Source organism: Pan troglodytes, chromosome 8 (assembly GCF_028858775.2).
Source record: "Pan troglodytes isolate AG18354 chromosome 8, NHGRI_mPanTro3-v2.0_pri, whole genome shotgun sequence".
Classification (NCBI taxonomy): domain Eukaryota; kingdom Metazoa; phylum Chordata; class Mammalia; order Primates; family Hominidae; genus Pan; species Pan troglodytes.
Genome location: NC_072406.2, coordinates 115,830,271 through 115,856,717, shown reverse-complemented (window position 1 = coordinate 115,856,717; position 26,447 = coordinate 115,830,271). Strand labels below are relative to the sequence as shown.

The 26,447-nt window shown below is 51.3% G+C and overlaps 1 protein-coding gene across 5 annotated transcripts in view; it reads left to right on the top strand.

Moving 5' to 3' along the window:
* Positions 1-26,447, top strand: part of SH3PXD2A (SH3 and PX domains 2A) — a 266,664-nt gene that overhangs the window by 107,032 nt on the left and 133,185 nt on the right. For all 5 annotated transcript variants that reach the window (XM_063782079.1, XM_016919277.4, XM_016919275.4 and 2 more), the window contains exons 4-5: positions 12,937-13,013; positions 24,365-24,456. In XM_063782079.1, the coding sequence (XP_063638149.1) occupies positions 12,937-13,013; positions 24,365-24,456 (169 nt within the window). The remainder of the gene's footprint in view (positions 1-12,936; positions 13,014-24,364; positions 24,457-26,447) is intronic.

Genomic DNA, 26,447 nt, shown 5'->3' with positions numbered 1-26,447 from the left:
ACCCCACCCCAGGGACCTCCCAGCATGCGTCCTGATGCACGTACCCACTGGACTCCCTTCAGCTTCTCAGATGTGCCTGTCTCTTCAGTCTCTGGGCCTCTGCTGAGACTCTCCCTCTACCTGGAACACTCTTCCCGCTTCCCTTTGCCTGTCTCACTCTCTCCACTTCCTCAGCCCTGTCTCCCTCCTGCGTGTGCCTATGACAGCCAACACATCACAGCGCAGTGCCCACACACAGTATCCTTTGCGAGGGCAGGGACCGTCACCATCACACCCCAGCCGCCAGCACAGTGCCAGCATTTGGGAGGGAGTGAATGGGTGTTGCGTGTTGGCCCTTCTTTCAGGGATGGGGTAGGGTTGAGATGTACCCCGTCAGGAAAGCTGGCCACAGGTTGCACAACCCGGGGCTCAGGGAAAGGAAGGAAGATAGCAGAATCATTAGGAGCCTAGGCACGTTCAGTCTGCCCAAAGAAAGAGACTGTGGCACACCCAATCCCAGCTCCACCACTTCCTCGCTTTGCAACCCTGGGCGGGGCACTCAACTTTTCTTACCTTCAGTTTACTCATCTGTAAAGTGAGAATAACAACAGCACCCAGTATGTAGCTCAGAGGTTGTTATGAGGATCAACTGTCATAATAAATATAAAGTACATGGCACAGGGCTTAGCACATACCAAGTGCTCAATGAATGTTACGTCCTCTTAATGTTACTGTCACCATCCTTGCAGGAGATGGGTGGAACCACAGAAAATGCTGGTGGGAGGTTGATGAAGAGAGTTGACCGTCTGGGCTCAGTTTTGCCAACAGAACCAAAGCTCAAGGAAAGCAGGCTTTGGGACAGGCGCGGTGGTTCAAACCTGTAATCTCAGCACTTTGGGAGGCTGAAGTGGGTGGATTGCTTGAGCCCAGGAGTTCAAGACCAACCTAGGCAACATAGTGAGACCTCATCTCTACAAAAATAATAAATAAATAAATAAAATGAAAGCAGGCTTTGGTGGACAGTGTCCATCCCAAGAGAGCCAGGTAAACTCCCTTGTGGCTGGCCTGGCCAGGCCTGTGGTTTTGGGCCCTTTACCGACAGGCCTCTGCTTCCTGCGGCTTTTCCTCTGTCTCAGAGCCTCAGAAGTGAGTGGGTGTCTTTCAGCATCATCACTGCGACCCAGGACTTCCATCTGCCTGCCCCACAGCCTCCTCATCTGGCTGGGCCATTCTGCAGTGTCTCTCTGAGCCCCAGAGGCCTCGTGCCCCTCGCCCAACCCCCCACACTGTGGACCATGCCACAGGGAGAGGCGCCAGGAAGCTCTGCCCAGCGTCCCACCGTCTTTCCTGAGGGCAGCCTCCCCTGGAGGGAGGAGCCGAGGCTGCACAGGCTGAATGGGGCCCTTTATTCCCGGCTCCCACAGGGAGGGTACAGAGCCACTGCCCACCACGCCCACCACACCCACGCCCACATGGAGGGGGTACAGCTTGGCCCTGATGCCGGCCTCTGAGCTAACCACACTCTGGCCCCACTGTGTCTGCGTCCTGGAGGGTGAATCCACCCCTCTCCCCAGCTCTGGCTGAAGCTGCCGTCCCTAATGTGTGGGGTGAGCTGTATTTGCTAGTCTGCCAGGAGTCTGGGGGTGTGTAAATGAGAGACAGCCTAGAGCAAGCCAGTGTGAACACACACTCACACTCACTCACCTTTCAGCAAGTCGTGGTCGGGGTCCCTGTGTGCCAGTCCTTGTGCTGGGCCCTGAGGATACGTTCGTGGGCTTCACTGGCCGCAGGAAGCTTGCATTCTGTCCTCAGGGAACGCTGTAAAGAGGCAGGTTCAGAAGATCATTATCAATGGTGGCAGATTCTGGGAGGGAAACAACGGAGGCCGGAGAGAGAGGGCACATGGCCACCAAAGGCCTCCCAATGAGGGATGCAAGGCAATGGCTGGGCAAAGGGCAGCAGGAACAGTGCTCCAGGAACAGGAACAGGGACAGCGAACACGCAGGCCTGAGGTGGGGAAGAGCAGGATGTGTCTGTGGCGTGGGCGGAGTGACAGGAGATGGGCAGGCGGAGAGAGAGGCAGGAGCCGAATCCTGCCCGGCCACAGAAGGGAGTTTGGATTTTATCCTCAGTGCCCTGGGCAGTCACTGAAAGGGTTAAGCAAGGGTTATGGTTTGAGAATATTATTCTGAGGCCAGGTGCAGTGGCTCACATCTGTAATCCCAGTACTCTGGGAGGATCGCTTGAGCCCAGGAGTTTAAAACCAGCCTGGGCTACATGGTGAAACCCAGTTTCTACAAAAAAATACAAAAAATTAGCCTGGTGTGGTGGCACATGCCTGTAATCCCAGCTACTCGGGAGGCTGAAGTGGGAGAATCACTTGAACCCGGGAGGCGGAGATTGCAGTGAGCCGAGATCACTCCCCTGCACTCCAGCCTGGGCAACAGAGCAAGACCCTGTCTCAATAAATAAATAAATAAAAATAAAAAAGAAAGAAATGGTTCTGGTCCCACTGCTCTAGAATGCTGCTCAAAAAGACTTCCATTCCATTTGGTTCAGCAAAGATGTATTAGTCCCTCCATGGGCCTGGGACTAGGTGCTTTATCACTAACAGACACCCATAAAATCCCAGTTGACCCACCTGGGGTGAGGGAGAGAAAGATACTGTTCCCTTCAGCCTGGCTCTGCTTACTGGGTATGGGAACCTCCGAACCAGAATTTGGGAGATCGTTCTTCCCTCCAGGTTGCGCTGATGCTTTCTGCAAGCAAGCCGTGGCTGCAGGAGGGTGAAGGCTTCACTCTGTCGTGAACCCCAGTGGGCTTTTGCAAGTGTGTTTCCCTGGGCGTGTGGGAGAGGGAGTGGGGAGTGCTGGAGCGGGCAGACACACCTGTGTGAGTCACCCTAGAATGCCCCTAGGGGGCGGGTGGAATGAACAATTAGCCTCCTTGCCATTGTGTCACGTCCTCTGCCCTCTGAGTTGGGCCTCCGAGAAACGGAAGCCGTGTGGGAGACACAGATGTGTTTATGGGTTGGGTGAATCAGGAAGGGCAGCCGCAGGCTGAGGGGAGCTCGCGTTTGGCCTTGGTGGGAAGCCAGGTGGATGGACTGGGTGCCTGGGAAATGCTTCTGGTACTTGGATTCCACGTGGCCAGCAAGGAGACAGGCAGGGCCCACCCCACCCCATCCCACCTCCTTGACCTGGAAGTGTCAACTCATAAGAGATCCCATTTGTTCACCATTTGCCATGGGCTGGGCTCCATGCTAAATGCTTTTACAGACTCATTCACTGGCTCCTCATAATAGTCCTTTGCATTAGACATTACTGCCTCCCATTTTGTAGTCTGAGGAAACTAGCATTCGAATAGGTTATGACTCATCCCCTGTCACATAACAGTAACTGGCAGAGCCAGATGTACCAGTCAGGACTCTCCTGGTGACAAGAAATAGACCCATCTCAATCTGGCTTAAGAAAAAAGGGGAAACTTATTGGTTCACATAACTGAAAACCAAGAGTAATGGTTTCAGGCATAGCTGGATCTAGGGGACCAAATCTGTGTCTCTTAAGCCCTCAGCTTTGCTCTCTTTTCTGTTGACTTAATTCTCTGATAGGCTTCCCCCAGGTGGTAACAGAGATACATAAAGATGCTTCCTAGCAGCTTGGGGCTTGGCATTTATGAGTTAGCAGCTGTAGAGAGAGAACACATCTCTTCCTGGTAGTTCCAGCAGTAGTCCCAGGCTGATTCCCACTGGACCAATGTGGGTTGCATGCCCATGGCTGGACTGTACTGACTGATCAGCCCCAGAGTTTGGGATGGGATCAACCCCACTGAAATCCCATGGACTGAGAAAGAAGGAGGGATTGTTTCCCAAAAGAAAATCAGGGCACTGTAATAATTAAAAGCTGGCAGGCAAAACCTACCAATGTCTACCATGCTAGACTTCAAGCCAGAGGCAGCGTCTTGGCTCTAAAGAGAGATTCATGGGAGCCAGAACTCAGGGCATGGCGTCAGTATGCCTCAGGCTGCTGACCTTCGCCATGGGGATTGTGTCTTTCCGGAACCTGCATGTGCCCACTGCTTCCAGCCTCAGCATCTAGGCCTCACTCCTGCCTTCCCCCAGCCCAAGTAAATGGCAACAAAGCCAGATGTTGCAAGTGAAGAAGGAAGGATTGGGTGTCAGGGTGTGATCTGAACCAGATACAAGGCTGTAGACTCTGGGGATGTCATCTCAGCTGCACCAGAAGCTGGAGGCAGCCCAGCAGGGGAAGAGGTGACCTGCAGTCCCCAGGCTGCAGAGGGTCAGAGGTGACATGTGAGTTTCAGGGGCAGCACTTAAAAAGACAAGCAGGGGCCGGGTGCGGTGGCTCATGCTTGTAATCCCAGCACTTTGGGAGGCTGAGGCGGGCGGATCACCTGAGGTCGGGAGTTCGAGACCAGCCTGACCAACATGGAGAAACCCCATCTCTACTAAAAATACAAAATTAGCCGGGTGTGGTGGCACATACCTGTAATCCCAGCTACTAGGGAGGCTGAGGCAGGAGAATCGCTTGAACCCGGGAGGCGGAGGTTGCGGTGAGCCGAGATCATGCCATTGCACTCCAGCCTGGGCAACAAGAGCGAAACTCTGTCGCAAAAAAATAAAAAAAAAAAGACAAGCAGGGGCCTGCCATTCAGCCACTCCCACCCTAGCCTAGGCAGGGCTAACCCAGGTGAAAGCTGGGTGGCCCCATGGTCAGGAAACAGCTGAACATCAAGAGCAGGGCCAGCTTTCAGGAAGACAGGGGAGCCAGTAGAGGCTGTTCCGCCATTCTTCTCCCCTGCCCATTACATCCTCTTCCATCAAGGCCTCTCTGCTCTATGCTCTCTTCCCTAGCGAGATCCTGTTATTGAGTGAGAAGCTGGTGCCTGCTCATACTTAGGTGTGAATGGTTAATAAGGCTCACTGTACCATTCTCCAGGAAAAAGTTGATATATCTTGACCAAAATCTTAAAGAAACTAAATTCTGATTCTGCAATCTCAGGCACCAAAGAAGTAGATTGTGAGTTTGTTTGTTTGTTTTTAGAGTTGGGTATTCTTAGGGCCCAGGGCATACCCTCTTGGTGTCTGCTTGCTTTAAACCATCAAAAGTCCCAGCCTGGGCCAGGTGCAGTGGCTCAGGCCTATACTCCCAGCCTTTTGGGAGGCTGAGGCAAGAAGATCACTTAAGACCAGGAGTTCGGGACCAGCCTAGGCAACATAACAAGACCCCATCACTATAAAAATGTAGCCGGGTGTTGTGTGCACCTGTTACTTCGGAGGCTGAGGTGGGAGGATCACTTAAGCCCAGGAGTTCGAGGCTGAAGTGAGCCATGATAGAGTCACTGCACTCCAGCCTGGGTGGCAGATGAGATCCTCTCTCAAAAACAAACAAAAAAAGAGTCCCAGTCTGCTTCTCCTTGGACCAGCTCGGATCACCGAGCCTCAGTGACTCGGTGAGTTGGGGGTTGGTAACAGCCTCTCTGAAATCAAACAGACTTAGAATGAAAGAGGGGTCGTTTGTGTTTTGTTTTTAATGGTGAAGAAAGCCCCATTAGTGGAATCATGGTTATATTCTCTCTGCCCTCCCCTGCCCAGGGCCCTTCATTTAAGAGCTTCTGTCTTCATCAATCTGTCAGCAAACAACACGGATGGAGGCGCCTGGTGAGGGCAGCTGGACATGGGATCCTTGGCTGGTCCAGCCCACTTTGCACAGGAACCTGGTCAGGTCTCAGGACCACAGAGAGCTGTGGGAGTAGGAAACTTAACTTCTCCTCCTTCCTCCCACATGCATTGCCTGTGTCTTATCACCCCACGAGCATGCGTGTCACCCTTGTGGGGGGAGGGAGGTTCCCTCTAGGAATCCTCACATCTTCTTTCCTCCAGTTCATCTGGGAAATCTGTTCGTCTCTTCTCTCCTGGGTGTCACATCAGCCCTCAGAGCCAGAGAAGGACCCGCCCCCCAATTCTCTCGGCTTCAGGTCCCCACAGCTTGCCTGTCTCCTCTCAGGCTGAGACTCCAGAGCTGCTCTGTTCAGACACTCCCCTGTCCCCCACGAGGGCTTCAGGCTACACTCATATCCATTTCACCCAGCGCCATGCCAGACATTTCCAGGGATTCAGGGAGTATAGAAACCACCCCTGTCCTTGGGGCCACTGAAATCCGCTTAGGGATATAGGGCCCTGTCAGGTGACTGGTATGCCCTGTGACTCTCCCATAACTACCCTGCGGTAGGTTGAATAATGGCTCCCAAAAAGATATATCCAAGTCCTAACCCTTGAAACCTGTGAATCTGGCCTTATTTGGAGAAAGGGTCTTTGCAGATGTAATCAAAGATCTTAAAATTAGATCATCCTGGATATAGGGTGGGCACTAAACTCAGTGACAGCTGTTCTTATAAGAGAAAGGCAGAAGGAGATGTGGGACACAGGCATGGGGCGGGAAGGCCATGTAAAGACTGAGACAGAGATCAGAGTGATGCTGCCACGAGCCAAGAGATGCCTGGAGCCCTCAGAAGCTAGAAGAGGTGCAGAAGAACTCTCCCTGATGCCGCCAGAGGGAGCGTGACCCTGCTGGCACCTTGATTTCAGACTTCTGACCTCCAGAACTGGCAGAGAATACATTCCTGGGTTGTTGTTTGATTTGAGACAGTCTCACTGTGTCACCCAGGCTGGAGTACAGTGGCACGATCATGACTCAGTGCAGCCTCAACCCCCCAGGCTCAAGCGATCCCCCTACCTCAGCCTCCTGAGTAGCTGGGATCACAGGCATGCGCCACCATGCCCGGCTGATTTTTTTTATAGCATTTTGTAGAGACAGGGTCTCACTATGTTGCCTAGTCTGGTCTTGAACTCCTGAGTTCAAGCGATCCTCCAGCCTCGGCCTCCCAAACAGCTGGGATTACAGGCATGAGCCACCATGGTCTGCCAAATTCCTGTTATTTTAAGCCACTGGGTTTGTGGTAATTTGTGCCAGCAGCCTTAGGTGACTACTGCCTCCCACCTTCCTTTCTGTTCTCAGACCCAGTTAGAAGGGCAGGAGGGCTGTCCTTGGAGCACGAGGCCTCTGCACCGTGCAGTCTGTGGGCTCCAGGCCCACCTGTGCTCTCCCTTGTTTCTTAGGCAAGTCTCCCTCGACAGCCTGGGCTCTCTGGGCTGCATTGAGGGGAGGGGGTTGTGAGCATCTGTATCCCTGGAGGCCAGGGTGGCTGGGAGGAGCTGGCCCTCCTTGAGCCCAAGGGGCTGCTGACCCTGTTGCTATAAATCAGGGATCCCCTTGAGAAGATGAGAGGGGGTCCTGAGGAGGGTGGCTTCCTGACAAATTCTCTAGGACAGCAGGGGAGAGAGGGCCAGAGTGGGGTGACTGCCAGAGGGCCCTAGTGGTTGGCAAGGAAGGGCGAGACAAGCATTCAAGGAAGGCTTCATGGGGGAGGCAGCATGGAACTGTGCCTTAAAGACAGAATGAGTGTTAAGTAGGCAGGCCCAAGGGCACTTAGAATAAAACCAAACTCTTTTCTGTGGCTGCAGGCTCCTCTCTTTTCTGTCTTCCATCATGTCCAGTTCCTTCTGCCCCAGGGCCTTGGCTGTTGTAGTTTCCTGTGGCCAAGCCCGCTTGTTCCAGAGCTTTGCACAGCTGCTTTTTCTCCTTGAAGGCTCCACTGAAGCCCAGAGAAGCTTCCTTGACCATTCTCTGAATTCTTCTCTAGGCACCCCTCTTCACATTACCCTGTGTTATTATCTTTGTAGAGATGGGGGAAGACCTGGAAGTATAACCAAATTACTCAGTAGGTACGAAAATGTGTACTGCCTTCTTCCCGTGCCCACTCCCTTCCCAATTGGAAGGTAAACTCCTGAGAGCAAGGCCCTCATCTGTCTGGTTCACTGCTGTGCTCCCAGCGCCTGGAACAGAGCCCAGCACACCAGGCCTCCATCAAGACAGTGCTGGGTGGATCAAGGGAAGGAAGGAAGGGTAGAAGGAAGGAAAGAAGGAAAGGCAGGGGGAAGTCTTCCAAGAATGAATGGCGTTCCAGGTGGCAGAAAGACAGGGAAAAAGGAGTTGTACATGCATGCATAGACACTGTGAGTGTGAAGAGGAGAGGCTGCCAGGAATAGATCAGCCTGCTCAGACCAGAAGAGGTCCCGAGGCCAGCCCTCTCTTACGGCTCCTATAATCAGTGCCCTCTTATTACCTCTACAAATGGGTCCTAGTTCATGGAGGTAGCTACCAAACTCTTCATGGCTGGTATGGGGACCCTGGCCAGTGGTACTGTGTCTGGTGATTCTACTTGAGGCCCCAGGCCCTGGCTTTCATGGGAGTCCATCCCATAGGTACCGCTTTCCCAAGAAGAGCCCTGGAGGCTGTGGTTGGTTTGGGGGTTTAACTGTTCTCATCTCCCTTCACGTGCAGAATAAAATCCAAAGTCCTCACGGTGGCTCTCAAGGCTTGACATGATCCAAGTGCAAAGATCATGGCTCCCCCCGACTCTCTAAGCTTTAAAACCCCAGGTTGAAATCCCAGCTCAGCCACTAGATAGCTGTGTGACTTTGGACAGGTCCTTCAACCTTTCTGAGCTGCCATCTCCTCTAGGACAAAATGGGCCTGGTTAAAGTACTTGCTTCAGGGTTGTTGCGAGGATGAAGGGAGGGAATTCAGTGAAAAGCTCTTAGTGTGCACCAGGTGTGTGCTGAGCGCTTAGCTACCATTAACCCTTTCCTCCTTCCTCCTCTGCCCACTAACGTCCCCACTGTCAATCAATCTTAGGGCTTCCAGAGGTAGCAGCCATAGAGCCCAGGCCTCCGATGAGCACACAGCAGTCCCAGTGGAGAAGGGACCTGTTTCAGGGTCACACAGCCAGGCTGTGGCCCAGGTAGGACTTGAACCCCAGACTCCCACCGGAGGCCCCCACTCCTTCGCTGGTCTCACCCCAGCCCAGCCCAGAGTGGCAGGAAGAAGGACCTCCAGTTACTGCTTAGACGTCACAGCTGCACAGCTTCTTCTCCGCTTTCAGGACTGAGTTAATCCTGATGAGTTAGTTCTGTCTCATGCCCCGTGCAATCTTCCTTGCGATGCTCATCAGATTCCTAGGGCGGCATCTGGATGGCTTTGAAGACTCTGGCAGAAGCTGAGCCCTGCCGTCAACGGGCTGCACTATATTTACAAGAGGCCTTTAATGCCCTGTGGTCCCGCCTTCCTGCATGGGGATTTTCCTCCCCCTCCTTTTTCTCTCCCCCTTTTTATACGGTCACCGGTTTGGCTTTCAGAGTGTGGTTTGGATTCCTAACAGAGAAGTCAAGACCGGAGAATCCCTTCCAGGCCCTCCCTCTCTCCCTCCCTCTCTCCCCCACTGGCCAATTGTGCCAAAGCCCTGGGAAAAGAAAACGTTGCTCCTGTCAGGATTTCAGCGGGAAAGAGGGAAGCCCCATTGGGCTTCCAAAAACTCAGCTGGGAATTGGCTTGTGCAGAAATTCTCCTCTGACCTTGCAAGTGAGCAGCAGATCCAGGAGCCTGGTGGGGAGGACTGGGCAGCCCCAGGCGCGGTGGCCCGGTGGCCTCACTCAGAGTGCAGACTGGAGGGCAGGGCGGGGTCCTGTGCTTGGGGCCAGCATGGGGAGGAGTCAGGAGCACCCTCTCACCTACCTCCCCACCCCAGCCTATCCCTACACCTGTGGAGGCCTCAGTGCTCCTTAACTAGTTTTTAAAATGAGTTCTTCCCAGCACTTTGGGAGGCCAAGGTGGGCGGATCATCTGAGGTCAGGAGTTCGAGACCAGCCTGACCAACATGGAGAAACCCCATCTCTACTAAAAATACAAAATCAGCCGGGTGTGGTGGCACATGCCTGTAATCCCAGCTACTCGGGAGGCTGAAGTAGGAGAATTGCTTGAACCCGGGAGGCAGAGGCTGCAGTGAGCTGAGATCATGCCATTGCACTCCAGCCTGGGCAACAAAAGCGAAACTCCGTCTCGAAAAAAAAAAAAAGAGAGTTCTGTCTGCAACTAGGACAGGAATGATCTAAGCCTCAGCCAGAGCTTTGGCTAACCTTGAGATTGGGGGCTGGGAGAGGGACCCCATTCTTTTTTGTCCCCCAACAGGATGAGAAAGGGCGGGAGTGCATTTTTGGAGGCTGAGGCCCTGCTCCATGCAGGTTTGTGGGCCCTCCCCCACCCTCCTGTGTCCCCCTGGGTTTCCTCTGTATCTCAGACGGTCCTTCAGGGTCCTGCTCATACGGCTGGACCGCTGGTGTCACTGGGTCTGGGCATCCCTCAGCTTCTGACAAACAACTGCCTTCATTAGAAAGGCCCAGAATTCCAGCCCCAGGGCCACCCATCTTCTTGGCAGTCCTGAGCTCAGGTCTCCTCATGTTTTTATTTTTACACAGCCTCCCCCTGGCCTTACACATGTAGCCTGTGGCATGTGAGCAATCAAGCGACAGGCAACCAAAAAAGGGTAGGAGGCAAAGAGGCAAGGAATACCGAATCCATGACATCTTCCCCCAAGGAACAGCGGCGTCGCCAGTGTCTGGATAAATCACGTTTTATCTCCTTTCGAGAGGGACGCAGGGCAGAGCCGCTTCATCTTGGTGATGTCGTCTGTCTGCACAGTGTTGTCCATCTGACAGGGAGATGGCCCGGCCCTCTGGCTTCAGAGAAAAGATGATGAAGGAGAGCTTGAGCAAGAGTCCAGGAGAGGAACAAGAATGACCCAGCAAGCACTCATTGAGCATCTGCTGAATGCAAAGCCTAGTGCTCCATGTAGTGTGGAGGCAGACAGGAGGGGTGAGCTGCAGAGCCATCATGGAGAGATGAGAGATATCCACGGGAAGCAAGTCACATGCAATAGGACACAGTTACACGTTCCACTGTCTGACTTCAGCAGGGCTGGCAACCAATGCTTGTGGTGGCAGGGAAGTCAGGGGTGGCTGCAGCTGGGGTTTTCATGGCCCCTGGGTCCCCTGTCTGTTCACTTCTGCCCACCAAAGGCTGCTCACTGGAGCCACTAGGGCCTTCTATCTCAGGGCTTTGTCTAGCCATGGGCACACACTCAGCCAGATGTGCTGGAGTTAACGCCCTCAGAGGCAGTCCTCAGTGACAAACAGGGAGTTGGTGGGTAGATCCCCAGCCTCCACATGTCAGGTACATTCTCTGTCATCTCCTGGAGCTCCCCAGCAGAATTGAGCTCTAGTTGCCCACCATGATTAACTGGCCTGATAACACTTCCTTCCCCTCCCTGCCCTTACTGTCCCACTCCCCTAATGATATTTCTTGGGATCGCCTCCAAAACAAGTCAAATCCTTGTTTCTGGGGCTGTGTCTGGGGGAATAATCTAAATCAAGGCAATGGCTTTTCTGAGTACTTCACTCAGACCTTGACAGAAGCAGCTGGTGTGGATTCATATGCAGTCTACCTGTCTGCTCACATGCAATGGAAATGATCTAAATTGGGTGTCCTTTAATTCAAGTTATGAAAACCCATCTTCAACTCATTTAAATGAAAAAGAAAATGGTATTGTTTTATGCAACTGAAAAGTACCAGGTCGACCCTGGTTTAGGAACAACTACCGACATCCAGCTGCTGAAATGATGTCAAAGGGCTCTGTCTCTCCCTCTCTCCACTTGGCTTTTCAATCACTCAAGAAGCTTTTACCAAGCACCTGTCTTGTGCTAGCCACCCTTCCTTTCTCTCATTCCGTTTGCTTCCCAGGCCACTAGAGGTGCCAGACTTTCATCCTGCCAGCTTAGTAACCGTGGGAAAAAGCAGTCTCAGGGCTGACTCTCATTGGCCCGGATTGGGTCCCTCCCCACCACTGAGCCAATCACTGTGACTCTGGCTGACTAGGCTGCATCCTGTAGCTACCTTTGTTGCTAGGGGGTGTGGCTAGACTTACTGACACCACAAGGACTGGGAGTGGAAGATGCCTTCTCCAGGGGGAAATTAGGTAGACTGAGGCAACAGATGCCCGTTACAGCTACAGGTGAGCACTTCATCATGTGCCAAGCTCATGGGCCCCAAAATGGGTCACAAGTGCTATAACTCACAGCAGAATGTGGCAGATAGCCTAGGAATGGACAACGAGTTGTGGATGTTCTGGAAAGAGGGACATTACTCCCAGCTCAGCCAATCAAGGAAGGCCTTCTGAAAAGGGGGCTTTGGCCCTAGACATTGACAGCCACCTAGCACAGAAGTCAGTTGTGTAAGACCTTGAACGTCAAACCAAGGAGTTCAGATTCTAAATTTCTCAGACTAGAAAAGGACTTATGTCTTGATGCATTTGTTATGATTGAATGTGGCCAGCTTGGGAGAGTCAGCTGGGAAGGTCTGAGGGGCTGGCATTTCCTGTAAGCCTTGCCCATACCTGTAGAGGGGTGTCCCAGCCCAGCTGGCAGCAGCCCGTATGGCTGGAGGCTGTGTGTGCAGCGAGGCCAGGGAAGAGTCAGGCTGGGACAGCCATGCTTCCCTTGGTATTGCCTTGTGCCCGCCCTGGAAGGAGCCACCAACCTAAACTAAGAATAGGAATTCCTGCCCAGCTGGCAGGAACGAATGCCGATTTCTCAAGGAGGGATGGGCCTGAAAACAAAGCGTAGCATGTGGGCTGGGCTCTACTTTGTGTTGATTTGCAAGGTCACTTGAGAGCCGCACCCACTCCAGGCATTCATTGATCCTGCCATTAGATCCAGGCGAGGTGGCCTGGCCAAGTCACTCATTGAATCCCAAGATGGCAGCCTCCAGGGCTCCTCACCCACCAGAGAGGTCCTGGGCTCTCAGCCTAGGGCGCCTCCTGCCCTCCAGGAAAGGTGACTGTTTCTCTCTTGTTTCCTTGACCGTGGACGGGGTGGTGGCAGGTAGTGCTGGACTAAGACGCTGAGAAGCCAAGGGAGAGGGGAATGAGAAGGTCTCTGTGGCAGTTTTAGCCAGAATCCCCCACTCATGAGCATCTCTCTTCCAGGCAAGATCCTCTTCCGCAGAAGCCACATCCGGGACGTAGCTGTGAAGAGACTGAAGCCCATCGATGAATACTGCCGGGTGAGAGTGTGTCTGGGGCTGGGGGAGGGGCTCGGGGAGGGCTTCCGGGAGGGCTTCAGGGAGGGGAGGGGCCCATTTGCCTGAGTGTCCATCTGTGAGGAAAGGTTGCTGTACAGAACCGTCCTGAGGCCTGGTGTTTCCTGGCCAGAGGGGTGGGTATAGGATCACCCCGTAGCTGGGCCACCCTCTGGGACCCAAGGACCTCGGGTTCACAGCTAAGCTTCTGTGCCTGTCAGGACATATCCATGTTTACAAAACACAGTTTTAAGTCACTTCCTCTGGGAAGTGAACTGAGCTCAGGAGCTAAGTCAAAGAGCCTCCTTCTGAAGGGCTGCTTGCTTCTCTATGTGAGATTTTGCTGGACATAGAAGAACTATTTCTTTGAATTCCTGTTGGGATGTTGTTGGGATCAGTTCACTAGCATCAGCAGTACACATTTGTTTATTCACCTAAATCTTGGTAACTACAAATGTTCATGTACACATCTTTACATATGCAAGTGTTCACACAAACACATGCACATTAACACAGCCAGTGCCAAAGAGCAGGCAGGAGAAGGACAGCAGTGTCATGAGCCAGAGCCCACCTGTCTGTCTTTGATTAGAGCCCAGCGCTGCTGCAGAGAGCATGAGTGGCTACCAGGGGATGAGCGGCCGTCAGTTTCCTTGGCACATGGCCTCTGGAGGGCCAGTCTTCCTGGGTTGGAAGCCCTGACTAATTTCATGAACTTGGGCAAGTTACTGAACTTCCCTGAGCCTCTATTTCCACATCCGTCCAATAGGGAGGAGAACACACAGGGTGCCTCCACACGGTGGTCATGAGGATGGAATGAGCTGGCACATTGTAAGGCAACAGCACAGCGTCTGGCTCAGAAGAAGCATTCAGCAGATGCTTTTGTTATTATTTTTACAAAGGGCAAACAATTTGTATTAAATAAACAAACAAATGAAAAAGCTTTATTTTTTAAAAAATTTTATTTATTTATTTATTTTGATGAGACAAGATCTTTCTCTGCAGCCCAGGCTGGAGTGCAGTGGCACCATCTTGGCTCACTGTAACCTCCACCTCCTGAGTTCAAGCAATTCTCATGCCTCAGCCTTCCGAGTAACTGGGATTATAGGAGTGCGCCACCATGCCTGGCTAATTTTTGTATTTTTAGTAGAGACGTGGTTTTGCCATGTTGGCCAGGCTGGTCTCAAACTCCTGGCCTCAAGAGATCTGCCCGCCTTGGCGTCCCAAAGTGCTGGGATTACAGGCGTGAGCCACCGCACCCAGCCATATTTTTAACATGTTTTTGAGACAGGGTCTCGTTCTGTTGCCCAGACTGGTGAAAAGGCTTTATTAAAAGCAAATAAAAAGTTAAAAAGCAAATAAAAATAAAAACAAGCAAATAAAGCAAACACAAAATAATTTAATGTTTCTACTGGGCACCATTGGCTTTAATAGAGCTAGAATTTCGTAGTTAAATGAAACCCACTGTGGTTCCTGACTCAAAAATCTTGAGAAGATGTGGTATAATGTGTTATAATGTGGCAAATGAGGTATAAAATTTCACAAGTGCTGGTATTAGAGTATCAGAAGGAGAAGAGCTGGAGTCGAATCCCGGTGCCCACTTACTAGCTACGTGACCTTGGGCAAGCTGCTTTGCCTCTTTGAGCCCTAGTTTCCTCATCTGTAAAATGAATATAAAAACACTACCTCACATGGGAGCTGAGTAGGGAGAATGTATATCACAGTGTCCTCATACAGAGCTGTTGCAGGAGGAGCACTTGAGGCCAGGAGTTTGAGACCAGCCTGGGTAGCATAACGAGACCTCATCTCTCCAAAAAAAAGTTTAAAATTAGCCAGGCGTGGTAGCACACACCTGTAGTTGAGGTGAGAGGACTGCTTGAGTCAGGAGGTCACGGCTACAGTGAGCTATGATCACGCCACAGCACTCTAGCCTGGGTAACAGGGAACGATCCTGTCCCTAAAAAAATAAAATAAAATAAAATAAATAAAAAATGTTTAAGAACCAACTTGCTAAATTTATTAACTGGCATTCCCAAGCCTATAGGAAGAAAAGACAATGTAGTCTTCATTAAACTGAAGTTTGAATTTCGTGACTGTGAACATTATACTTGGGTCACATGTTCTGCCTTATTTTAAAAGGATGCCCCAGTGCTGGAGAAACTTCTCTTCTTCAGACCAATATTCATTTTTCTCTTTAACAGGCATTCACTGTTTCTGGTTAAATTGATGGCTGTAGCCTGAGCTTTTATTTCTCTTTTTTCCTTTCTCAAGAAGTTAAATAAATGGGCAAAGCTAATGGAGGAGGGGGCATAGGGCGGGAGGAAGGCTTTTCCAGCTGGGATTTATAGCTCAGATTAGCCAGCCCAAGGCATCTGCAGTTGGGCTCCAAGGAAATGCTGTCTGCTGGGTCATCCGGAGGAGGAAGTGATAGCATCTTATCTCCTGGGATCAGGCTTTGAACAGGACTCCTGATTCAGAGGGGCTCTGGAGCTCCAGTGTACCACGGGTAGCTGGGGGAGCCATTGAAGTGGGGTCTGCAAGAGGAGGGGCCTCCTAACCTGATTAGCACAGATGGAAACTGCCCAGAGCCAGACAAGGAATGGGGCCATGGGCTCACCAAGCAGACAGCCATCTATCTCACAGGCGGTGATTTACTCTGAGAATGGCGGGGGTGGGGCAGTACAGAGTGACCTTTAATTCTGCTGAACTAAGAAGCTGGGATCTGTGGTCTGATTGTCTGAGAAACCCACTGACCTTGGAATGGTTTTTAGGGACAAGTCCATGGCCACTGCCACCTAGCTATGCATTTCACAGCTTGCCTCCAGACAGACCACTCAGCATCACCGGCCGACCCCAGCCAGCACAGTGCCGTGTGCAGTCCGCTCCACGGCCAGCCCTTCCCCTGTCTCTACCTGCCTTTGTCTACGTACTGCCTAGAGCCTCTGGAGTCTCTACTTAAAGTGCCCTGCATAGCCCACCTGCTTGGCTGGTCATCTTCCTTGGACCTGCTAGACAATGTGGGTTCAGAGTCTGGGGTTTGATGGGAATTCAAATGCACCCAAAATTGTGCAGCTGGCTCTGCACACAGAGCAGCCGGCTCCCTGCAAGGACTCAGACATGGAAAGTCTGACCGTGCAGTGGACCTCCCCAGACTTTGGGCTCCCTGCCCTTGCTGGCCAGCCAGTCCCACCACCTAATGGCGGTTTCACAGCCCAATATCAGTGTTAATTTTTAACATATAAGCAGCAGATTGGATGGGAATCACGGAAAATTTACCACATGCCGACTGAGTGATCATTTTATGTGGCACTTGAGGGTCAGGTGTCTATGAAGAGGGGTTCCAAAGGCATTTCTTTAACTTTATAAATTAATTTAAACGGAAACGTGGTAATGCAGTTAATATTTAATGGTCTGAGACCTCAACAAGTCGAAGACTTTCATCAGACTAACAAGAGTAAGCTATACCATAGAGGCTTGGACTCACAATTTTTTAAGTGACTCTATTTACCCCGTTCCTAGGGGTGAAATACATGTTTGCAGTGTTTGTCCAAGGGATAAAATAAATATTCTAGGGAGGGGTTCAGAGAGGAGTGTGAGAGAGTGTTTGAGAATGAGCAACTCACCCTTTGACATGTTAATGACATTTATCCAAGTCACCACTTCCTGGTTGGTACGACTATAATTTTTTTGCTGCCCAAATAGCTGAGCTTGTTTCTATTATTCGTCTATCTATGACACATTTGATTTCAGGGATCAATGGCTTTCTTTGTAGGAGGGAAGAGGGATTGGGTGCGGTCAGACTTAGGGGCAGGAAGTCTGAGCCCAACAAGAGGTCAGCACTGAAGGGTAAGGATCCCCTGACCCTCCCCCTCTGCACTTCCCAGACTCATTCATTTTTATTCCCACTTCCCAGACTTGAAAACTGAGGCTATTGCATGGCAGTGGTTCCTAGTCCCAGGTATTCTCCCTTCCACTGTGGGATTTTCCACCACAGCCAATCATTGGCTCTCCCCTTGAGGAGAGTAATGTTGTTCTTGTGGTCCTTGTTCTGAAAGCAGACCTGGCCCAGGAGAGGCCTTGCCAATGGGGAGTCTTAGGCAGAGCCCAAGGCTGATCCGTTCATGAGGGGCCTCCTGAGTGGCCTGGTTCTCTGGGGGAACCCAGATAGTAGAACCTCACCATCTCCCTCAACCCAGATAGTAGACCCAGGAGAAGGAGTTTCTAGGCTGAGATAAAGCAGATCATGTCCCTTTTCTCCTTAAAGACCTTCAGAGGGCCGGGCACAGTGGCTCATGTCTGTAATCCCAGCACTTTGGGAGGCCAAAGTGGGCATATTGCTTGAGCCCAGGGGTTTGAGACCAGCCTGGGCAACATGGTGAAACCCTGTCTCTACAAAAAATACAAAAAGTAGCTGGGCGTGGTAGTGCACGCCGGCAGTCCCATCTATTGGTGAGGCTGAGGTGGGAGGGTCACTTGAGCCTGGGAGGCAGAGGCTGCAGTGAGCCATGATTGCACCACTGCACTCCAGCCTGGGCAACACAGTGAGACCCTGTTTCAAAAAAAAAAACGGGACTCCTTCAGAGGAGTCCTGCTGCCCCCGAGAAGAATATCTGAGCACCTCAGCTGGGCCCTGTGTGAGCTGGTTCCAAGTGCTGCTGGGGCCTCAGCTCCTGCCTCTGTCTTCCATATCCTGCAGTCCAGTCCGACAGACACAAGGCCATCCCCAGCTAGCCAGGCCTCCGCCCCTGAGCCTGTGCTGGTCCCCTGCCTGGGTGCACATTCAGTCTCCGCAGTGGGCCCTTCCATAAGCCTCATGACTCCCCAGGAAAAGCTGATCACTCCTGCCATTCTGCCCCCAGAGGACTGCGCCCACCCCCACTCTGTGCATTTCTCCTCTGCAGGAGGGTAACTTCTGTGTGTCTGTCTTCTCCCAGACTATGAGCTCCTTGAGGGCCACATTTGTCGTCTCTGTGTCTTCACTAATAAACAGGAAGCCCAGCCCTAAGGGATTGTCCAGCCAATGCCTGATGACAAGATGGAAAGATCACAAGTAGACAAAACTTCCTCAGAGAGTGACATATCCCCCAGGCCCTGATGTACTAAGATCCCTTGTGAAATGGCTTAAACTGCTACCAAGAATTAGACATCATTTACATTTCAAGGGGAGTCGCTGCTCAGATCCTTCAAAAAGAAAACCCATGTGTTTTGAGTACTCTGACGTCAGAAGTTCAGTGAGACCCCAGCTTTCTAGATGGTGACCTAGAAAGAACAGTCCAAGCAGGTTAGAGGCAGCCCCAGAGGTGGGGCTGGAAGGACACAGGTGGGAGGCCAGATGGGCAGGATGCCAGCCCCCTTGTGCCACACCTCCAACTCCACCCAGCGCGGCCGGGCTTTTACCCATAAGATTTCCAGGGATTAGAAACTGATGCTTTAAAAAAATTAAAAACAAAAAAAAATCAGTGTGCAGAAAGGAGCAAAAAAAAAAAAAAAAACGAGAAAAGAAACTGATGCTGCTGAAAAGAGAAGCAATTGATCCTGTGTAAAGAGTGGGCACCTGTAGTGTTTTGCCAAATGCAGAGCTTTGCTCTTTGTCCTGACGCAGGCATTACCCAGAGTGGTGGGCTCTGTGGAGGATGACCGTTTCAAGGCAGAAGGCCTGAGCACAGTCTGCCGGGGCCCCCTCCTGTGCCACTTGCATGTGCAAAGACCACACTTGTGCTCACCATAGCTGAGTGGAGGTCTTAGAGACACACAACGCAGCCACCCTCTCCCTTGTTTACACCTGCATCATTGGCCATGATGACACTCAGTGCTAAGTGGTGGCTCAAGTCATGGCCCCCATGAAATGGTCTTGAGGGGCAGGAGCTGGAGACTGCAGGACAGTTTAGGACTGGAAATGGGGAAACTGGCAGGGCTAGCTGATGGCAAAACCTGAATGGCTCTTCAGCACCTCATTACCAGTCCCCACGACCCAGGTACCCACTACCCCAGCCCCTTCCTGCATGCCTTTTCTGCAGATCTGCTCTCAGCCAGCTCACTGACCCCTGGTTTACAGAATGGCAGGGTTGGAGGGGGACTGAGGCCAGCTCAGCTGACATTCTCCAGGGACCTGCCTAGTTCCAGCAGGCCCGCAGGGCAATGCTTCCTCCCACTTGCCCCAGAACCTGAGGGCTAGAAAGTCGTACTCATTTCAGCCCTTCTCCAACCTGAGGCCTTCGGAACCCTCTGAGCTCACCTGAGCTCTATTAGAAAGTCTCAATCAGATTGATTGATAGATGAGACAAATGAATTCACTGGTGATGGTGCTGTTTAGTTAGAGCTATTAACAGTTAGAGCTGGAAGAAACTTCAGAATGTCTTGAACCTGGATTTGCCTCAGCTGTGTTCCACAGGGCGTCACTAGGAGTTGTCTGGAAAATCAGCACCACAAATACCTGTGGGTAAAGCTAGAGGCAGGAGGGAGTGGATCAGGGCATAGGCTCTGGACTCAGCCTGATTCAAAATTTTGCTACTTACAGCCGGACGCCATGGCTCATGCCTGTAATCCCAGCACTTTGGGAGGCCGAGGCAGGTGGATCACTTACTTGAGGTCAGGAGTTCAAGATCAGCCTGGCCAACTTGGTGAAACCCCGTCTCTACTAAAAATACAAAAAATTAGCCTGCCGTGGTGGCACGTGCCTGTAAATCCCACCTACTCAGGAGGCTGAGACAGGAGAATCGCTTGAACCCGGGGAGGGGGAGGCTGCAGTGAGCTCAGATCGGGCCATTGCACTCTAGCCTGGGTGACAGAGTGAGACTTTGTCTCAAAAAAACAAACAAACAAAAAAACTCTATGCTACTTACTAGCTGTGAGGCCTCAGGGAATTATGTAAACTCTCTGTGCTTTAGTTTCTTCTTCTGTAAAACTGAAATCATAGTCATACTGTCCTCTTAGAGTTGATGTGCTGATTAAATGACACAGTCCCACAGGATGTTGTTAGTAGTAGTAAATGCTGGCTTGTACAAAGCTCTACAGGTTTCTTTCCTGCAGGATTTCTCAGAGGCTTTGTGATGGTAACAAACATGGTGATCCCCAAGGCCAAGATGCGGGGACCCTCAAGGCAGATTTCACATGTGCTCACAGAGCTCATTTCACCTCATCAGGGAGTTCTTCCGTGAGACATACTTCGGGATTCCATTTTATCTTGGAAGAAATGACAACCAGAGAGGTGAAGTGAGCTGCCTAAGGTCACACAGCAAGTATATAACTGCAGAATTGGAACTAGAATTGACTCCTGTCTCCCATTCCAGTGCTCTTTCAAGTGTTCATCACTGCTTTCTCCTAAAGAATGACAATGGCAGCGATGACACTAATGTTATCACGGCTCACATTTACTGAGTGTACTCTTCACCAGCCACTGTGCTCGGCTTCTCATATTCATCTCACTTAACTTCCTAACAGCTAGGTAGGTGCCACGTCACATCCCAGAGCTCAGAGGGCAGGTAATGCATCCAGCCTCACACAGCCCATAAATGGCAGAGCCAGGACCCAAACCTGCATCTGCCTGCAGCCTTGAGGTCCTGAGGCTCTGAGGCCCTGAGGCTCTGAGGCCCTGACTTTACCACCACGTGGCATACATCATGAATGTCTCATGGCAGAATTTTAGGCCTAAGCTGGGGTTGCTAACCCTGATATGCCCATTATCTGGCCCCCTACTCTGCTCTTCTCACAACGGCTGGGCTTGGGGGTGCCCTGGCCCTGGCCATCATCACCAGCCCAGGCTGCGGGGACTCACTGCTCAGCATCACTCTCTCCTGCCAAATGATTTTGGCCAGAGCTGAGCTTTGGCAGCAGCTCTGATGGAAGCTGCTCTGGGCTGAGAGCCTCTTGTCAGCCTGAAATCAGGACGAGCCCTCCACGCGGCTCCCCTCAGGGCTCCCCGTTAAATAAAGATGCTGCGGTTGTTCCACCAAAAGGCCTCTTTGTCTGAGGCCCTCGTGGCCCACGCGTCCTCTGCCTCCGGAATGTGGGTCTCTGTCGGCATGAAGAGCCCCTCTGTTCCCTGCCAGGGCTGGGTGAGCCGTGGCTGGCCAGGGTCTGTGCTTAGGGTGAGTGGCAGCACACTGAGCTGGGAGGGCACTAGTGCTGTGGGCTGCTGAAACCCGCCCTCTCCTGCCCTGCGTCCCTCCTTCTCCCTTTCAGGGTGGTCACCCGGCAATGACTTTGCACAGAGCCGGGATCCCTGGTAATGGTTTCCTCCTGCCTTCTGCCCATCCCGACCCCATTGGCACTCTCTCCTGGGGCCCCCTGTCCTCCCTGACTTTCTCTCCCTCCCTCTCGCTCCCTGTCTGTCTCTCTCTTTCCTCAGTTTTTCATTTCCTTTTCCTTCTACCCTTCCCAAGGAGAACACAGCATGGACAGTGTGCGTTAAATGAGAACTTGAATATTCTGGAGGCATGCTCCACCCATCTGACCTTCACAGCTTGGGGCTGGATTCTGCCCCTTTCCTCACTTATGGCTTCACCCCTAGCAGCCTCAGTGTCCCCATCGTATGTGGAGGCAATGATGTCTACCTCCAGGACAAAATAGGGTGACATGTCATTAGATTTGCTCTCTCTCATCCTTGTAAAACCAGGCACAGCCCCATATGCAGCACACACTGCAAAGCCCTCACTGTTTGGTGGATGACTGGAGGAGTCAAGGGGCCAAGGACAGGGCCTGACACATAGCTGCTCATTTAATGTTAATTTTCCTTTTCTGTTTTTTGCCTGTTGATGGAGATGTGTTATTTTAGAGACCCTTGGAGAGCCATGACCCCTGAAAGGAATGACTGAGGGTTACATCATGCTCTCTTATCTGCCATGGTCTGGTCTTATCTCATCTTGCCTGGGTGTGGGTTTGGCATCGAGAAGGGCCCATCTTGATAGGATGCCTGGTGCTAGATGGCACACTTGAATTGTTATCTAACTAGCTCAGAGAATAACTAAACCATTACTTTCCTCTTCCTCAATATTATAATTCTATAGATGCAACCTAAGATTATATGTGGGTTTTTTGCCCCACTATCATGTCCCATAGCTACTGGATATTGGGCTTATAGACATGGAAACCTTCACTACCTTATCCATTTTTCATTCATTTCTTTAAACAAATATAAATCAAGTGCCTGCTCTGTCAGGTACTGTACTAGGATCTGGGGACACAGAAATCAACCAAACAGACTAAAATCGCGCCTGCATGGAGCTTACCTTCCAGTGAGTCTTTCCCACCCTCCGTGGGTGCCTGTGGGCAGGCCACATGTCTCCCTGCACCTCTGTCTCCTCACCCGTAGTATGGGGATGGGAATTGTGCGCTCATGAGGACGACCCTCACAAGGATTTCCTGGAACGACACTCACAGACTCACTGTACTTGGCCCAGGAGCCACTGGATCTAGGCCTTGCATCTGAAGCTGGTCGTGGTGTGTGAGGTTTCAGGAGGCAGGGGTATGGGACAGGGTCCTCTCTTATAGACCAGGTCTCATCAGGAGTTTCTCACAAGCCCTGTGTTTGTTGACTCCTCCAGTCCTGGGTTTTCCTGTCTTCTCCTGGCTCTAGCCCTCGGCTCCCTGTCCCCATCCCTCAGCTCTGCTTTGGTAGTGTTCTCTCCTGTCTGTTTGGACCAGGGGATCCTTCCTTGCCCCAGTATTTCTCCCCATACTAAATTGAGGGGCCCAGAAAACGGGGCTACACCTGGCCTCACCCTACACCCCCAACCCCTCCATGTCGGACTGGGCCAGGTCAGGGTCCTGCGTGCTGGTGTGCAGCATGAACTCTGACTACCTTCTTTTTATTTTATTTTGTTTCATTTTATTTTATTTATTTTTATTTTTATTTTATTTATTTATATTTTTTTGAGACAGAGTCTTGCTCTGTTGCCCAGGCTGGGGTGCAGTGGCACGATCTTGGCTCACTGCAGCCTCTGCCTCCTGGGTTCAAGCGATTCTCCTCCTGCATCGGCCTCCTGAGTAGCTGGCATTACAGGTACCCTCCACCACACTGGCTAATTTTTGTATTTTTCGTAGAGACGGGGTTTCTCCACGTTGGCCAGGCTGGTCTCCAACTCCTGACCTCAAGTGATCTGCCCACCTCGGCCTCCCAAAGTGCTGGGATTACCGGCATGAGCCACCACGCCTGGCCTAACTCTGACTACCTCCTGACCTAGTGCCTCACTTTCCAGCTGCAGACTCTCCCCATGCCTGGATGACAAGCTCACAGCTGGCCCACGCACTTGCCATGACTACTGTTTCCCATAGAATGCCCACTCCTCCTCTCTGCTTGTCCAAACCCTGCAAACTCCACAAGCTGTGCTCCTGCCCACTCTTCTAAGAAACCTTTCCACACTCTTCAGTTTACATTGTTTCTCCAGGCATCCTCAGCTTGGCCTAAAACAAGGCCCTGCTAGTCATGCCCCTGCCCACCTCCTATGGCCCCTCTCCCTTGCTCTGGGTCCTCAGGCCACACTGGCCTTCATTCATCTCCTGAAACCAACATGATTGATCGCTCCACCTCCACCTTGACCAGTTAATTCTTATCCATCCTTCAGAACTTAGCTTTAAAGAGTCCTTCCTGAAACACTGGCTCCCCATCTTCCACATCTTCTTGGGTTCTATCAAACTCCGTCATAGTGCTTTGTTGTCCTTGGCAGCAATTATCAACTTGTCATGAAATAATTAATTTTGTGGTCAGTGTTTAGGGAGTGTGAATGCCTGGTGCAGCTGGAGCGTGGCTAGTGGAAGACAAGGCTGGGAGGACGTGACCTTGGACTGTTAGGTTATGGATCTTGGACTTATTCTGTGTGCAGAAGGGAATTCCCTCAGGGTTCCTGCAGAATGATTAGCTCCTGAGGACCCTAAGACCCAGGGTTCCAGGGTTCAGTGGTCTTTTTTTGTTTGTTTAAGTCAGTTGTTTAGTTGGTTGACTGGCTGGTTGGATGGTTGGTTGGTTGGTTGGTTGGTTGACTGGATGGTTGATGGGTAGGTTGATTGGATAACTGGTTAGGGGTTTTCTTGTTGTTGTCTTGTTGGTTTGTTGATTAATTGGCTGGTTGGTTAGTTGGTCAGTTAGTTGGCTGGCTAGTTAGTTGAGAGAAATGGATAGAAAGAGGGAGGGAAGGAAGGAAGGTTGGTTGTTTGATTCGTTATTTGATTGGTTGATTTGTTGATTAGTTTTCTGGGTGGACAGGTGGGTGGCTGGTTGACCATGTCTTCCATGGCTCAGTTCTTGAGCCTCTCTGTCACTGTTGGTGTAAGGTGACACTGTCTTGGTTTTCCTGTTCCCAAGTTCATCACACCTAATGCCCTTTCTTCCTGTCTTTCCACAGGCACTTGTCCGGCTGCCCCCCCATATCTCACAGTGTGACGAAGTCTTCCGGTTCTTCGAGGCTCGACCCGAGGATGTCAACCCTCCAAAAGAGTAAGTAATAGCTCAGGCCTCTCCTGTGTGCTGGGGAGGCGTGAGCTAAAGCAATGGCCAGCCCGGGGAGGCTGAGGCTGTGGGAACACAAGCAGAAGGTGAGCTAGCAGGGCCAGCCGGGCTAAAGAACAGTGGTCCAAAGGAATGGGGGACATTACTCCCCAGGCTCCTAGTGCCAGAGCCCACTCTTCATTTTCCTTTACCCCAGGGCTGCAGGGAAGAGTGTCTCTGCATTTGTGGAGCAGATTTTCCTACAAACTCTTTCTGGCTCACAGGGTTGTTACAAGGAGCAGATGAGATAACAGAAAATATAATGGTCATGCCATTGAGACCGCTCAGGGCTAGCACAGTCCTTGCTCTTCGCTGTTATGGCTGCAGAGGTCCCAGTGTGCACTGCCTAGGCTGAAAACTCACCTGCCAAATAACAGCAGTCCTGGGCTGCTACAACAGATTTTATAATCATCATAAAAAATCATAATGAATTTACCCAGTGTCTTTTATGTATAGCATTTTATGATAGGCATTACCATATTCAATAGTCCTATTTACAGAGGAGGAAACCATGGGTCGGTGAGGTCAGGTGCTTTTCCCCCAAAGTCATGCAGATGGTTTGATAGGAGACAGGACAAAACCTGAACCTAAGTCTGTGGTTCCTAGTCGCCCAGTGCTGGCTAATGTTTCCATGTTTGGAGAGAAACAGGGAACCATGCAGGTCTTTTTTCTCTCTGAAATTGGGATGCTGTGGGTGGTGGTAAAGATGGCCCACTCAGCCATGCTGGTTTCTCACACCCAGGACCCGACTCCATCCAGATGGCCATGCTCTCTTGCTCAGAGCATTCTGCTCACCTGCAGTCCCCAGCATAGGTTCTCATTGGAGAGAAAAATTCAGCTCCCACCCAGGAGCTGGTGGGCAGAAGGCAGGGAGGGGTGTTGGGTAAGAGAGAGGGCTGGGGAGAGGACTTAAGGGGATGCTGATTAATCAGCTCACTCCATAGCTATCCCCTGGAAGCTTAAAGTACCGGATGGGTGAGAGAGAGGCAGATGGGGTGGCTACTACAGAGGGAAAGGAGAGAGTAGGACACAGGAACCCTCTGGGCCAGGTGGGGAGAGGCAGGGGGAACCTGGTGATGGGGAGGAGAAAGCCTGAAGATGAGGGTGAGCATTGCATGGCTCTGGAGGTGCCATTCACACTGCACTTTCTGTGAATGTGCCCATGAGGTTGTAGAATATGTGGCCTGTACACCCATACATGGCAGTCCTGCCTAAAGGGACCCTTCTGTCTTCACGCATGCTAAAAGACTAATAGCCTGAAATGGCCTGGGCATTTTGAGGGAGGAAAAAACAGCTCCGAGGCCCACCTGGCCTAGCAAAGACCGTCTTCACTGATGGCTGCCTCAGGCAAGAAACAAGCACTGTGAACCATCAGGAACTTATCAGTAGCTTGGTTCACAGTGTGAAGCAGTGGAAAGCCACAGGGTATAGGATGCAAAGTATTGAGTTCACGTCCCAGTTCTGCTGCTACTAGCTGTGTAATGTCCAGGCAGATCCCTCGTAACTTCCCCAAGCCTTCCTGTGGTCCCTAGTGGCTCAGTGCTGGCCGAAGTTTCTACATTTAGAGAGAAACAGGGATGAATCTTAAATTCAGCTGATTGAAAAAAAAAAAAAAAGCTAGGCATATTGGCTCACACCTGTAATCCCAGCACTTTGAGAAGCCAAGGCAGGTGGATCTCTTGAGCCCAAGAGTTCAAGACCAGTCCTGGCAACACAGTGAGACCTTGTCTCTACAAAAAATTAAAATTTAAAATTTCAGAAGAAAGAATAGCGAGAAATAGGGAACCATCTGTAAAAAGGGAATAGTGATTAAGCCCTGTTTTTGCTACCTCCAAGGGTTATCCATGAAACTCAGATGATGAGAGGTTTGCACCAGGGCTTGTATATTCTTTTTTTTTTTTTTTTTTTTTTTTTTTTTTTTGAGACAGAGTCTCGCTCTG